The following is a 14,612-nucleotide window of genomic DNA, read 5'->3' as shown; positions in this document are numbered from 1 at the left end:
CTATACGATTATACTTGTTGTTATTAAGCAATAATGTGCATTATATATCGTTGAATATGCATACCAGGCCAAATGTCTTAATTGTCCCCTCCTTTAAAGAGTCCCATGTCAATGTTCGAGGTGCACCTCAAGTATTTACGGATTAAAAGTGGCTGCGGCATTGACTGGTAGGCCTAGTAATATGTGACATTGATTATATATTTGTATAAATACTATAGTGTATTGTCAGTAAATCAATACATTTTTATTTAGTATATTGTTATGCAGTATACACTGATAGTTGAAACCAGTGCAGGGTCCCTAAACATGGAATTATCCAAATTTAGGGCTGCTAATAAAACATATTTATTAAATCTTTGAAATGCCACATCACTGTGAGCACCTTCAGCGTATTACATTTTAGTGTAGTGTCATAATTTTGGACCAACGAGGTAAATTTATAATTTGGTGGACGAAATGTAACAGAATCGTTTTAAATCCATCCTAAACCCATCTCGAAGATTCTACGAAATGTTGATTTTTACTCGAAATTTTAACATACTTACCTGTGATACTTATACTGTGGCACAGCTCTTTACATTTTGTTTTTAAATTAATTTTAGAGTTTAAAAAAACAGTATTGATGTTGAACTTCAATTAATTTATATATTTACCATTGTCTGACACCCAATAGCTGATATATTTTGTGGGGTGTCGCTTAAACATTGATTGATTCATTCATTCATTGCACGTGTACGTAACCTCCATTTCCTTATAGATGGATTGCATGTGAACTGTCATACATTTTATTGGTGCACTGTCTGGGTACGTTAAAATGCTGCTTGCATAGATATGGTTTATCAGAAAATGTTAACATAATCGATGATGGGAATTGATTTGGTCCAACGGAACCTTTTCGCCGGTGCTCCGTATAAAAGATGCAAAGTACAATTGCCCTCGCTTAACACATATACAAAGTCGGTGCTAGATATGAATTATATTAAATAATATATTGTTATTTGATTAAATTATTACTCCGAATGCTCCTGACACAGCCTATATATTTGGTGGTTGATTAAAGAATCTAATCTTAAATGTAAAAATCATTAACAAAAATCTGACATGTGTCACATGACCATACAAAATGGCGCTGGACATACGCCTCAAAAAAGTTAACAAGATATATCGTGAAGGGGTAAGTATACAGCTGAATTAATTAGTGACACAGGTGCATGCACTAATATAACGTCGTGAAATTTAACTAAATATTGCATTTTTTTGTCAATACTAAAACCACAAAGCAAACATAATTTCCAATATTTGCCAACGGTGAAACTTGTTTTCGCCGAGTTAAAAGTTATGGGACGGCACGTAGCCCAGTTGTAAAGCGCTAATTTGATGCGCGGTCAGTCTGGGATCGATCCCTGTGTACCCTTTGGTATATTTCTCATTCCAATCAGTACATCAGGACTGGTATATCAAAGGCTGTGGTATGTGCTATCCTATATGAGATGGTGCATATGAAAGATTCCTTGCTACTAGTACTAATGGAAAAATATAGTGGGTTTCCTCACTAACACTAAATGTCAAAATTACCAAATGTATGACATCCAATAAATCGATGTGCTGTAGTTGTTAAACAAAACAATTTTTAGTTAAAAGTTGTTTTGTTTAACAACACCATTAGAGAACATTGATTTAATAATTATCGGCCATTGGATGTTAAACATTTGGTTATTTTAATCTTAAAAAAAAAAAAACTGCTTCATTTTTCCATTAGCAGCAAGAGATCTTTTATATGCACCTTCCCACAGATGTGACAGCACATACCATGGCCTTTGATATACCAGCTGTGGCACTGATTGAGACAGAAAAAAATAAAATAAGAGAATATTTCCACCGAAGAGGTTCGATTCTGCAACCAAAGCACCTGAGTTGAGCACTCGTAATGACCAAGCTGGATCCTCCCCTGTAGTTTTTAAAGAGTAGTCTGGCTCTGACATGATATACATGTATGTTATTATTGTTAATTATGACTCTTATTAACATTTTAAAAAACATTATTTATATATAAATTTATTTTTACATTTATCATCAGGTTTTTTAAGAACTCGCCATTAAATATTCAACACATCCATCCTGTGCAGGAGTTCTTATTTGTGCCATGTCTCCTGTCTAGCATAGATTTTAAAGACCAGTTTAGCTTTTATGTTTAAATGGGTATGATGACATCCCTGTGTGTAAGCTATTTGATATTGTTCTCTCTAGGGCAGGTTTTAGGTTAGTCGTTTGAGTGCATGCTTTTTAGGTGCTTGCATCGCAGGATCAAACCACCTCGGTGGATTCATTCAACTGATTGGGTCTTTCTCATTCCAACCCAGTGCACCACAACTGGTCAAAGGATGTGGTGTGTGCTATCCTGTATGAGATGGTGCATATAAAATATCTCTAGCTACTAATGGCAATGAAGCGGGTTTCCTCTCTAAGACTACATGTCATATTTATCAAATGTTTGACATCCAATAGCTGATGTGCTCTAGTGGTATCATTAAACAAAATAAACAAACTTTAAAATGGGTATGATGTGTAAGCTATTTAATATTGTTCTGTCTAGGGTGGGATTTAGTCGGTTGAGTGCTTACTTGAGATGCTTGCATTCAGGATCAAACCACCTCAGTGGATCCATTCAACTGATTGGGGGTTTTTCTCGTCCTAACCAGTGCACCACAACTGGTCAAAGGCTGTGGTATGTGCTTTCCTGTCTGTGGGATAGTGCATATAAAAGATCCCTTTCTGCGTTAGGAAAAATGTAGTGGGTATTCCTCTTATGACTATGTGTCAGAATTACCAAATGTTTTACATCCAATAGCCGATGATCAATTAATCAGTGTGCTCCAGTGGTCCCGTTAAATAAAACAGACTTTAACAAACTTTTTTGTTCTCTCTATTTTTATGCAGGATGTTGTGTCTGGTCTGGTGATTATTCAGACAAAAGGGGAGCTCCAACACCAGGGAGTCAGTCTCGTCATGGAGGGCATAGTCAGTCTACAGCTCAGTTCCAAAAGTGTTGGCCTCTTCGAAGCTTTCTACAATTCCTTAAAGGTTAACATCATCATTAGACCAATGTTTAGTTTTTTTCCAGTCATCCATGAAAAGGTTATTGGTTTGTTGTAAAGCATTGCTGCATGGCAGTGGACTTGCTAAATGTTGCTAAAAAAAAATAGGCAACAGGTGTATGATTCTTGAAACCAAATCTGTCTTATATTCATATCATTCTAACCGATTGTGTAATTGACAGTTAATAGGTTGATTATAACTGATGATTCAGATCAGTGGTGAAACTCCAACTGATTTCCTTTTTTTTCATTTCAACTTATTTTCTTGCTTATGTCCAATTAAGGTTCAAGCATGCTGTCCTGGGTACACACCTCATCTGTCTGTTCAGGACAGTGGGTTAGTTGTTAGTTGGTTAGTGGTTAGTCAATCTAATTAAAATTAGCTCCACTATTACATGTGGATCTAACAGCAGCCAGTTGGAGCTCATGTCCACCAATCAAAACCTTACTTGCAGAATCATGCCAGTGATTTAAAAATAATTTGAAAACATTCCGAATTATCCTGAGGGTATACGACATGTTTCATGTGAATTATGAATGCCTTAAAACATGTTTTATTTTATAAAATAAATGATTTGTAATGTAAAACTGAAGACTGATTTAAAAAAAAAAAAAAATTAATCCATTTATCTGTCTTTTCTTTCTGTACAGCCGATCAACTTGCTGAATTATAACGTTGAAGTAGCCAAACCAGGGAAGTTTCCATCAGGGAAAACAGAAATTCCATTTGAGCTTCCATTGAGACCAAAAGCTGGGAAGTCTTTATACGAGACTTACCATGGTGTGTTTGTAAGCATTCAGGTAAATGTTATATCATTATGATCATTTCTCACAGTGATCTAAAAGGGCTTACAAAGGCCTCTGAGAATTGAAGATATGCATAATCCATTTTTAAGTTTTGCCAAAACAAATTCATGTAATCATTACTGTGTAAATGATGTCCTAAATTTATTATGTCAACGAAAACTGTTCGTAAATCATAGGGGCCTGGTACACCTTACCAGTATAGTTTTATAATGAAATGATCATTCTCATAATTGTTAAGAGACCTGGGGCCTAATTCACAAAGGTCTCTTAGGCTCTGCTAGACAACAAAGCATCCTCTTTGCAAGTCTTTTAGCATTGCACTGCGAGATCGCAAATTTGCAAGAGTTTAGTGAATTGGGCCCCTGCTTATTTACACTTTTACATGTAATTTAGTTTCTTTTCCTAGTTTACATGAATTTTTGTTTATGTAATATATATTTTTTTTTTTTATGTATGTATTTTATATAAATGTATTTTCTTTTGCAGTACTGTATTCGTGTGGAGATAAAGAGATCACTGTTGAACAAAGATTTACAAAAGCAGTGTGAATTTATTGTTGAAAATAAGGTTGGTTTTAAAAGGATTGGCCTGGACGATTCTATTTTCAGATAATTTTGACTAACAGAGACTTATTTGATGACTAAAATTGTATTTATATACATTTTCTTGTTTAGAATGTAAATGTCTATGTACTGTAGATCCTGAAATTAATGCATCCCTAAATTAATACGAATAACAGTGAGCAGACTAAAATGCAACATGAAATTAATGCGAGTGGCCTCCCTTTGAAATACTATTTTCCTAACACACGTCTGTGTATTTTTCAGTTCAATCCAAGTTATAGGCGTCTTCAGTGAGATCAATCCACTAACATGTCTGTGTACACATCAGTTAACAACCTGTTTAGTCTCTCTTGTTTTTGGTGAGATCAAAACAAAGAAACAGTCAACCTCAGGACTGGCGTGCTAAAACCCATTCACATGCAGTGGATCATGTCGGTTTTTGATAGGGTGGCCAGAGACCCTGTAATTGTCACACATGGCTGGCATCTGGTTGGACTATTGTGAACAGTTGTGTTTTATAAATATATTAGAATTTTAATCTTTGTTTGTTTTGTTTTAATAACGTGGGACACAGACAAAACACAGAAATAAATGCATCATATTATTAATGAAAATAACATAAACTCACATTTTTTGCATTAATATTATAATTGTATTAATTTTAGGATCTACAATGTTTAAAGTATTTCTGGGTATTCTGTATGTATTTTCCCAAAGTGCATTTTACCTCCTAATAATTTTGTACCAAAAAACATATTATAAAATCAAATGAAGACACTGGTATTCTAAAGAACAAAATGTATTTAATATGTACTTTTAGTCATTAAAAGGCTTTATTCAGACAAATTTCTTTGATAACGTTTTTATATTAATGGTTGTTATGGTAAGAAAGGTCGCTTGATGTGGTTAACTGTTTTTTAATGTTTATGTTCATCATTTTGTGTTCATGGTTCATACTTTACAAAAATATACAACTGCCACCACCATGATACACTGCATTTGGCAAATATCATGTTTATTATGTTACAGTTTCTATGTACATTAATATATGTGCACATGTATATTTCAAAGCACAAAAATTCCTTCTTTTTTTCCACAGTGATGTCACTAACAATTTTAGTTCCCCCCACCCCTTGAAACCTGGTAGCTCTAAAACGCAAGGAATTGGAAGCAAAAGAAAATATTTTACTCCAAAATGTTTACTACATTGTTTGTGTATTTATTATTTAGGTTTCATGTTTAAATTCATTCCAGTTTTTATGTTTTTACAAATCTACTTAATCTGTAGTTACAGGATCAAGAAGAGAAATGCAAGTTGAAACCAGTCAACTTTACAATCGCTCCCGACACGCTGACCAATGTGAAAGATGTGAGTAGACTCGTCTGATCACTAATTGTAGCTAATCCAAATTTTAAAAACAAAATGTTTCCTGTATTAAATTATCCATCTTTGAAAACTTACTGATGTACCCCTCTGAAGTATTGTGGCCTGTGATTTTTTTAACATATTTGTTAATAAAAAATTTCAATTATATTTTTTGTTATAGATCCATTTATCGTAATAAAATGTACATTTGTCTTTGACAGAAGCAGCATATCCCGAGGTTTAAAGTGAAAGGAAGACTCGATTCTTCATGTCTGCAAATTACCAAACCACTAACAGGAGAGGTAAGTCTTCAGAAACCATAACCTTTTTTGGGGGGACCATACCCACTTTTCTTTTCAAATCGTTAAGATTATATAATTTTCTTCCTTTTGCCATCTCATCTGGTGTCCCACAACTGGTATATCAGACTGTGGTATGTGCTGTCCTGTCTGTGGGAAAATGCATATAAAAGATCCCTTACTGCTAGTAGTAACATAGCAGTTTTCTTCTAAGACAACGTGTCAGAATTACTAAATGTTTGACATCCAATAGCCGATGATTAATAAATCAATGTGCTCTAGTGATGACACTTGAACTAAGTACAGCCCCAAGTTAGTTGTGATTTAAATCTTTTATTTCATTTTTTTTTTTTTTCAGCTGATGGTTGAGTATTGTGATGCACCAATCAAATCTATAGAAATTCAACTAGTCCGCGTGGAAACCTGCGGGTGTGCCGAAGGTTTTGCCAAAGACGGTATTGAATTATTCAATTATGTTCAGCTTGGATACATTTTTTCTTGTAATTTATGCCACAATTTCACTACATCGGCAAGTACATGTACATTTTACAGCAGTGAAATAGATCCATCTTACATGTTTAGTGTGTATGTTTCCACTGCCCACCTATTTAACTATCTGCAATTTGTACATCCTCACCTTTTAGAAGATGTGGTAATTTCTTATCCGTGTGAACCGTATGCATCTGTATGTGTCTGTGTGGATGCTGTAGATTTGTGACCTTAGCTAAAATAACCCCACCCCCAAATTCAAGTGATTATAACTTGCTTTATTTTATCCACAATTGATTGTATTTATTTGCTGATTTCATTACTTTTTCTATCTTTAATAGTGAACAGAATACAACACAAACATTTACCTCAATCCAAACCCCTGTAAGCTGAATACCCATTCAAATAACACTTTTTCTTTCTTTCTTTCTTTCTTTCTTTTTAACATATGGCTAAATTTGGCCCATGGGTGTAATGTTTATAGTCTGTTCCATCCTCCTACAAAACATTTTTTGTAAATAATTTGAGTTTGGTTTCATGTAAGAAGAATAGTAAAAGTGTGTTGGAAATAACGAAAAGCAACAAAAACATTGTATGCAATTTCGAAAACAGTCAGCTCAAAAATAAATAACTTGTAATAAATTATATTGTATGAAAAAAAGGCATTCTCTGTGGGAAGGACTATTGCTGGGTTTCACTACACCATGACAGGGTTTGAATTTAACGATCGCCCCTGACGACTGAAAACGACGACGGGCGACTGAAAACCCACAGTAAGGTTGCCCGCCTGGCAACCAATTTTTTTTTTTTTTTTTAAATCAATAATTAATAAATAAATAAAAGTACAGCTATGTAGCCGCCTGTGCACCATGAAAAAGTGTAGGTCTGCTTTTACATATAAACATATGCCCAATATAAGAATAGGTGTAAGGTAAGTTAAGTGGCATGTAAAATTGGGCACAAATTCATGTCGACAAGATTCAGTCCTGGTTATGTGTACACATCATAGATCGTATCCACTGAACATTATATTTTAGGTTTTTTTTAAATTATTATTATTTCATTGAGATGGGATGTGGGGAGGAAGGAGCTGTGTCGGTTATACCAGTGCTCAACGTTTGGTGAACGCAAGCATCTTTGTTTGTTGGAAATACCACAAATGTATTGACAGTGACAGTGGGGAGTCACAGTGGCATGTCTGTTATTTATTTAAAGAGTGGGTTGGTTGAGTGCAGGAAAATACTCAAAATAATTTTTTTTTTCTTATAATCTGTTGCAATATTGTTGGGTTTTTTTGAAAATATTATTCGGGCAAGTGAAAATAGATCCGGGCAAGTGAAAGTGCTGTCACCACTTGCCCGGATGGCAACTCAAAAAAAAAGTTAAGTGCAGACACTGCCATGAATAGTTCTACGGGAATAATACAATAGTAAATGAGTAATAAATAACAATAGTAATAAGTTGACAGACACAGTTTCATTTTTGACAGGCTCAAATTGACTGACATAAGTAATTTTGACAGGCACCACTAAAAAAATTACTTCCAGGCCTGCTGTTGCAGATCAGATTTGACATTAATAAAAAAAATTACCCATTTTTGTACAGAGTTATGGTCCTTGAAATAGGTGATATGAAAAAAAAAATTCCAGACTTTTTTTTGCAATGCCTGAAGATACTGAGATGTAATTTGATACATAGCTTTATCGTGTACTGTTGCAGATCAAGTTTAACTTTCGTGGCGATTTTCCCATTTTTCACAGTTTTGTCCCTTGAATTTAGGAGATACGAAAAATTGTTGGGCCCGGTAGGGGACATGTATTGCTTTAGCAGTACTCCTAGAATGCTTGTTAATCATCAGCTATTGCATGTCAACAATTTGGTAATTTTTATTTTTGGAAAAATGCACATAAAAGATTCTTTGCTGCTTGGTCAGTAAGTATCCCATGTGGTGCAGCATGTTTCTTGGGGAAACCACAGTTTTTATATCGAGTGGCAGTACATTACAGTTTTGATATTCTTGAGTAAAATGCAATGTAGGATCAGTTAATTTGGAGGTTTTTTTTTATCACAAATAAATGTAAAAAAAAAGAAAAAATATGGCATTTGTAACTGAGAGTGGCAGGATTTAGCTCAGTCTGTTGAATGCTTGCCTGAGGTGCTTGCATTGCAGGATCAAACCACCTCAGTGGATCCATTCAACTGATTGGGGGTTTTTCACGTTCAAACCAGTGCACCACGACTGGTCAAAGGGAGTGGTATGTGCTTTCTTGTCTGTGGGAAAGTGTGTATAAAAGATCCCTTGCTGCATTAAGAAAAAGTAGCAAGATTCCTCTGATGACTATGTATCAGAAATACAAAATGTTTGACATCCAATAGCTGATGATTAATTAATCAATGTGCTCTAGTGGTGTTGTTAATGAGAATGCACCTTTAATTATATTTTTCAGCGACCGAGATCCAGAACATTCAGATTGGTGATGGTGATGTGTGTCGCGGGATGATGATTCCAATTTACATGATATTTCCACGACTGTTTACCTGTCCGTCTCTCTCTACGAATAACTTCAAAATAGGTGACAGAAATATTCCAATTTACATGATATTGCCACGACTGTTTACCTGTCCATCTCTCTCTATGAATAACTTCAAAATAGGTGACAGAAATATTCCAATTTACATATTTCCACGACTGTTTACCTGTCCATCTCTCTCTATGAATAACTTCAAAATAGGTGACAGAAATATTCTAATTTACATGATATTGCCACGACTGTTTACCTGTCCATCTCACTCTATGAATAACTTCAAAATAGGTGACAGAAATATTCCAATTTACATATTTCCACGACTGTTTACCTGTCCATCTCTTTCTATGAATAACTTCAAAATAGGTGACAGAAATATTCCAATTTACATATTTCCATGACTGTTTACCTGTCCGTCTCTCTCTATGAATAACTTCAAAATAGGTGACAGAAATATTCCAATTTACATGATATTGCCACAACTGTTTACCTGTCCATCTCTCTCTATGAATAACTTCAAAATAGGTGACAGAAATATTCCAATTTACATGATATTGCCACGACTGTTTACCTGTCCATCTCTCTCTATGAATAACTTCAAAATAGGTGACAGAAATATTCCAATTTACATGATATTGCCACGACTGTTTACCTGTCCATCTCTCTCTATGAATAACTTCAAAATAGGTGACAGAAATATTCCAATTTACATGATATTGCCACGACTGTTTACCTGTCCATCTCACTCTATGAATAACTTCAAAATAGGTGACAGAAATATTCCAATTTACATGATATTGCCACGACTGTTTACCTGTCCATCTCTCTCTATGAATAACTTCAAAATAGGTGACAGAAATATTCCAATTTACATGATATTGCCACGACTGTTTACCTGTCTGTCTCTCTCTACGAATAACTTAAAAATAGGTGATAGAAATATTCCAATTTACATGATATTGCCACGACTGTTTTCCTGTCCGTCTCTTTCTACGAATAACTTCAAAATAGGTGACAGAAATTAACAGGTAGTTGTAAACCACTCATACTGATATAAAACTTTACTCTTTATGTTGCGTTTATATTTAAACTAAAAATGTTTCTTCATCTTTTTTGTGTTGCCTTTACGAAGTAAAAAGGCGAGATATAGACATTACTTAATTAAAGTACCACATAATTTTGTTTCTGTACCAACCAAATAGTGCCCTGTGACTAAGACATCAAAGGCTGTGATATGTACTGTCTTGTTCATGGGAAAGTAGATGTAAAAAAAATCCCTTGCTGCTTTATCGATTGCTAACCATATATTTCAACCAAATTAAAATACCACTTAATGTTTTTTCCTGTCCCAACCAGTGCTAATCAGACTGGCACATCAATGGTTGTGGTATGTGCTGTCCTGTTCATGGGAAAGTGCATGTAAAAAAATCCCTTACTGTTTTGTTAGTAGGAGTAGCTAACCATATGTTTCAACCAAATTATAATGTTTTTTTCTGTTGTTCTTCACATTCTAGGCCCTTTCCTGGTCAAATTCCTATACACGTGCCTGAAATGGGATTGTATCACCTTTGAAGATCTAACATCTGCACATTTCTTTTTTTCAAGTTTATTAAATAACATTTCAAAGCCATTCTATAAAAAATAACAGCATCTTAGTCTTTTTTCTTTCTTTTGTTTTCGCTAGGAGCCAACTAAGTATTATGAATAAGTTTTTCAGCAGTCTGTCACACATTAAATTAGATACAGCACCATGACCAAAATAAGTTGCACTGTTCCAGTTCACAGCTAAGTTAAGTGTTTTGTAACGGCATTGAACAGTTTGAAAAAAATAAATATTCTCTTTTCTTTCAGACTTTGAAATCAACATTGTGCTTGTGTTCCATGATGATCACCTGGTGACCGAAAACTTTCCACTGAAATTAACACGATTCTGATGTCCAAGTGCATTTCCTTATTTTGTAAAGACAATATGAAAGAGAGAAACAAAGGGAAAATTTTTACAAATGCACCTATCCTTGGAAAAAAAAAAACAATGGATGAAAGTCTAATGTTTATTTTATTATGGCCTAACAGGTAATCTCTCCCCCCCCCCCCCCCCCCCCCCAAAAAAAATCTGCCAAAGAAATCAATTCAGTTTTTGCCATGAGCAAATTCAACGCGAGCTGAAGATCACTCTCCTGAAATGGTGCTATTTGAGCAGTCACATAAAGTTTGAAATGAAGGTTATTTAAAAAATGTTATTGCCAGGTTTGCAATGTGTGTGGTACCAACTGGTGAATAACCACTGGGGCAGGTGCAGGATTGTTCTACGGAGGAGGTGCAACATTTGAAAAGGGCATCTCCAGCATTCAAGGAGTGGTTCATCATTTAAAAAGGGCACCTCCAGCATTCAAGGAGTGGTTCATCATTTAAAAAGGGCACCTCCAGTATTCAAGGAGTGGTTCATCATTTAAAAGGTCACCTCCAGCATTCAAGGAGTGGTGCAACATTTGAAAAGGGCATCTCCAGTATTCAAGGAGTGGTTCATCATTTAAAAAGGGCACCTCCAGCATTCAAGGAGTGGTTCATCATTTAAAAGGTCACCTCCAGCATTCAAGGAGTGGTGCAACATTTGAAAAGGGCATCTCCAGTATTCAAGGAGTGGTTCATCATTTAAAAACGGCACCTCCAGCATTCAAGGAGTGGTTCATCATTTAAAAAGGACACCTCCAGCATTCAAGGAGTGGTTCATCATTTAAAAAGGACACCTCCAGCATTCAAGGAGTGGTTCATCATTTAAAAAGGACACCTCCAGCATTCAAGGAGTGGTTCATCATTTAAAAAGGTCGGTCTACTAAAAATTTCCAGGCGAATGTGGAAGAGAGCAGAAGTTCACATAACTTCCTACCAAAGACTGATAAATGCATTGTTTACATTTGATAATAACAAGACTTTTCAAGAAATTTAGTTTTTTGAGGTTGGGGTGGGTGGGGTGTGCACCCCCCAATTCACTCCTGTTGGACCCGTGACTGACAACACTAAATCGAGTGAAATACATAACAGATCTGGCAACAGATGAGAAAACCGGCACTAATATATTTTCATAGGGACAGGACGTAGCCCACTAGTAAAGCACTCGTCTGATGCGCATTCGGTCTAGGTTCGATCTCCGTCGGTGAACCCATTGGGCTATTTCTCATTCCAGCCAGTGCTCCAAGACTGGTGTAACAAAGTCCATGGTATGTGCTATCCTGTCTGTTGGATGGTGCATATAAAAGATCCCTTGCTACTAACTGAAAAGAGTGGCCCATGAAGGGGTGACAGCGGGTTTCCTCTCTAATGTCTAACATTATATATAGTCATAATTAAAATGTGTTGAATGTGGTGTTAAATAAAACATTACTTTCTGTTTTTTGTCTATGTTTTCACATTGTACATAATATGCATGTGCAAAAAATATATGTTGCGTTTGAAACTTAAATGTTAGTTCACTTTTGTCTTGTATGGAAAAATGCTCACCATCTAGAATAACAAGTGCAAGGACATGAACATGCATAAGAAACATTAGTGAGGTACAGTGGAGGTGTGGTGGCCATGCCTCCCCCCCCCCCATCCCCCTCCTCTTTTCCTGGTTATTGTGCACATAAGACTGGAAATGCTGTGTTTGAACTTGTGATATTCAAAATTTTCTTGAGGGAAACCCCCATCTTCTTCTTTAGCGATCCCGGCCATGTCAGATGGGTAGTCTGGTATTGTGGACGAATTCCGCCGTCTGCCTTAGCGACGTCGCCGGTCCCCACAGTTTCTCCCTCAGGTCCACTGCAGTGGGCCAAGTTTGCTGTCGCAGGGTGTCGAAGGTGGACAGGATTGGAAACACAGGCACTCGTCCGTGTGGGAGATTTTCAGCCTGAAGAGATGCGAGAGGAAACCCCCATTCTTTGCTCCAAAATGTTTTTCCTTTTTTGGAGGGAGCACGACACAATCCGCCCTTAAAACATTCTTTTCACCACAGCCTTAGACCCCATCCTCTACACATGCGCCTGGGGATGCACTGGCCATAGTTCTCCCGACCTATAACTAGAAAGTCCAGTAACATCATATTTATATTCTGTTCAAAGAGTTCAGTAGATCCCAAGCAGAAATATACAAAATGATGTATATCATTACACTTTGCTGCCTAAATAATGATGATCTACGCCATGACAGGCCCATAGGTTTGATATGTGGGCGGTGGGGATGGGGGGATTTTCACAATCTCTAATTAGTTGGTTGCAAGTTCTAGTGGGGTGTGTGTGTGTGTAAACGAGCCATATATTTATTTTTAAAGAGCAGGACAAAAACCGTACATTTTCGTCCTCGGTTGTGGGGTTTGTGCCCCTCCACCCTCCAAGTTCCTTTGGCCCTGCATGAGGCGTGACTTACCTTCAGTATACTAGACTGAATAACTAGGTTTTCTCCCCAAATCTATTCAGGATGTGTTTTTATCTAGCTCAAATGTAGAATCTGTAGAAATTTGTGTGTTCGAAATCGAACGTCCAGCACAAATTCTAAACATTTTGAAGCTCCTTAAAACAACAACCCCGTGTACCCAAATTCCCAGTACTTGGCAAACACTTAGTAAGATTAAATTAAGATACATCTGAGTAAATATGAACACTGTATCAGGGCTTCTAGATTTATTTATTTTAAATAAAATCCACTATCCATGGGATCAATGATTTTGAAAATTTACTAGCAACAATTAAAAATTAACTAGCCCTACTTTAAGTTAATAAATTTTACTAAATAATATTAAAAACCGGATATGTCACCTTAAGAGAGAGAGGTATAGCTTAAAAACACTTAACACTGGGGGGCGAGGGTCGGGGGCAGGATATTCAGATACAAAATATACAACTGCAACATTTGACTAAACATATTAACTAGCCGTCGGGCATGGCAATAGTAGTTATTTACTAGCCCAACATTGAATATCACTAGCCATGGGAGTGGGGCTACCATAATCTAGAAGCTGTCAAAACCGTGCGAATTCCGTGACCAGAATGATATCTCTGCACAAGGCAGTCGAAAGGTGTTTTAGGCAAAGTCGTGAATGCTTCCATAATCCACTGTCAGGTGCTCGTCCTTACAAGGACTGCCACTCCCCATAGGAGATCCCATGTTTCATCCCTCCTGCACCACCTGCCACTCCCAAGATTTGCCTAAAAATCCTAAACTTGCACAGGACAGAGCTCAATGGAGCTGTGATGACATGCACTCACAAAATCACTGTAAAAGCAGTGGTGGTATCAGGTGGTCGCGAAAGTTGTGCATATGTCACGAGTACAGCCTACACCCTAGTTGAATTATACAACGTTCACCAAATGGATGAAAAGGCATTGACACGGTCAAAATAGGGTACTGCATCAAACATGTTAGTCAGTAGCCCGACTATCTGACTGTAAGAGAGCTAGACGAACATTTGGACGGTTATGAGCGTGCTAGACGGA

The 14,612-nt window shown here is 36.4% G+C and overlaps 1 protein-coding gene across 2 annotated transcripts; it reads left to right on the top strand.

Moving 5' to 3' along the window:
- The first annotated feature begins 998 nt into the window (after positions 1 to 998).
- On the top strand, positions 999 to 12,356 carry LOC121386297 (vacuolar protein sorting-associated protein 26C-like). 2 transcript variants are annotated; one of them, XM_041517147.1, is made up of 9 exons: positions 999 to 1,174; positions 2,938 to 3,081; positions 3,747 to 3,896; positions 4,389 to 4,469; positions 5,760 to 5,834; positions 6,053 to 6,133; positions 6,489 to 6,585; positions 9,067 to 9,192; positions 10,996 to 12,356. In XM_041517147.1, the coding sequence occupies exons 1-9, from the start codon at positions 1,124 to 1,126 to the stop codon at positions 11,076 to 11,078; spliced, it is 888 nt and encodes a 295-aa protein (XP_041373081.1). In that variant the 5' UTR covers positions 999 to 1,123; the 3' UTR covers positions 11,079 to 12,356. The 2 variants fall into 2 exon arrangements, with proteins under 2 accessions (XP_041373081.1, XP_041373080.1); XM_041517146.1 differs by having other exon boundaries at positions 1,001 to 1,174; positions 5,754 to 5,834.
- The last annotated feature ends 2,256 nt before the right edge of the window (positions 12,357 to 14,612 follow it).

Source organism: Gigantopelta aegis, chromosome 12 (assembly GCF_016097555.1).
Source record: "Gigantopelta aegis isolate Gae_Host chromosome 12, Gae_host_genome, whole genome shotgun sequence".
NCBI classification, from domain to species: Eukaryota; Metazoa; Mollusca; class Gastropoda; order Neomphalida; family Peltospiridae; genus Gigantopelta; species Gigantopelta aegis.
The sequence above is the reverse complement of the archived record's forward strand: the minus strand, read 5'-3'. Positions and strand labels throughout refer to the sequence as shown.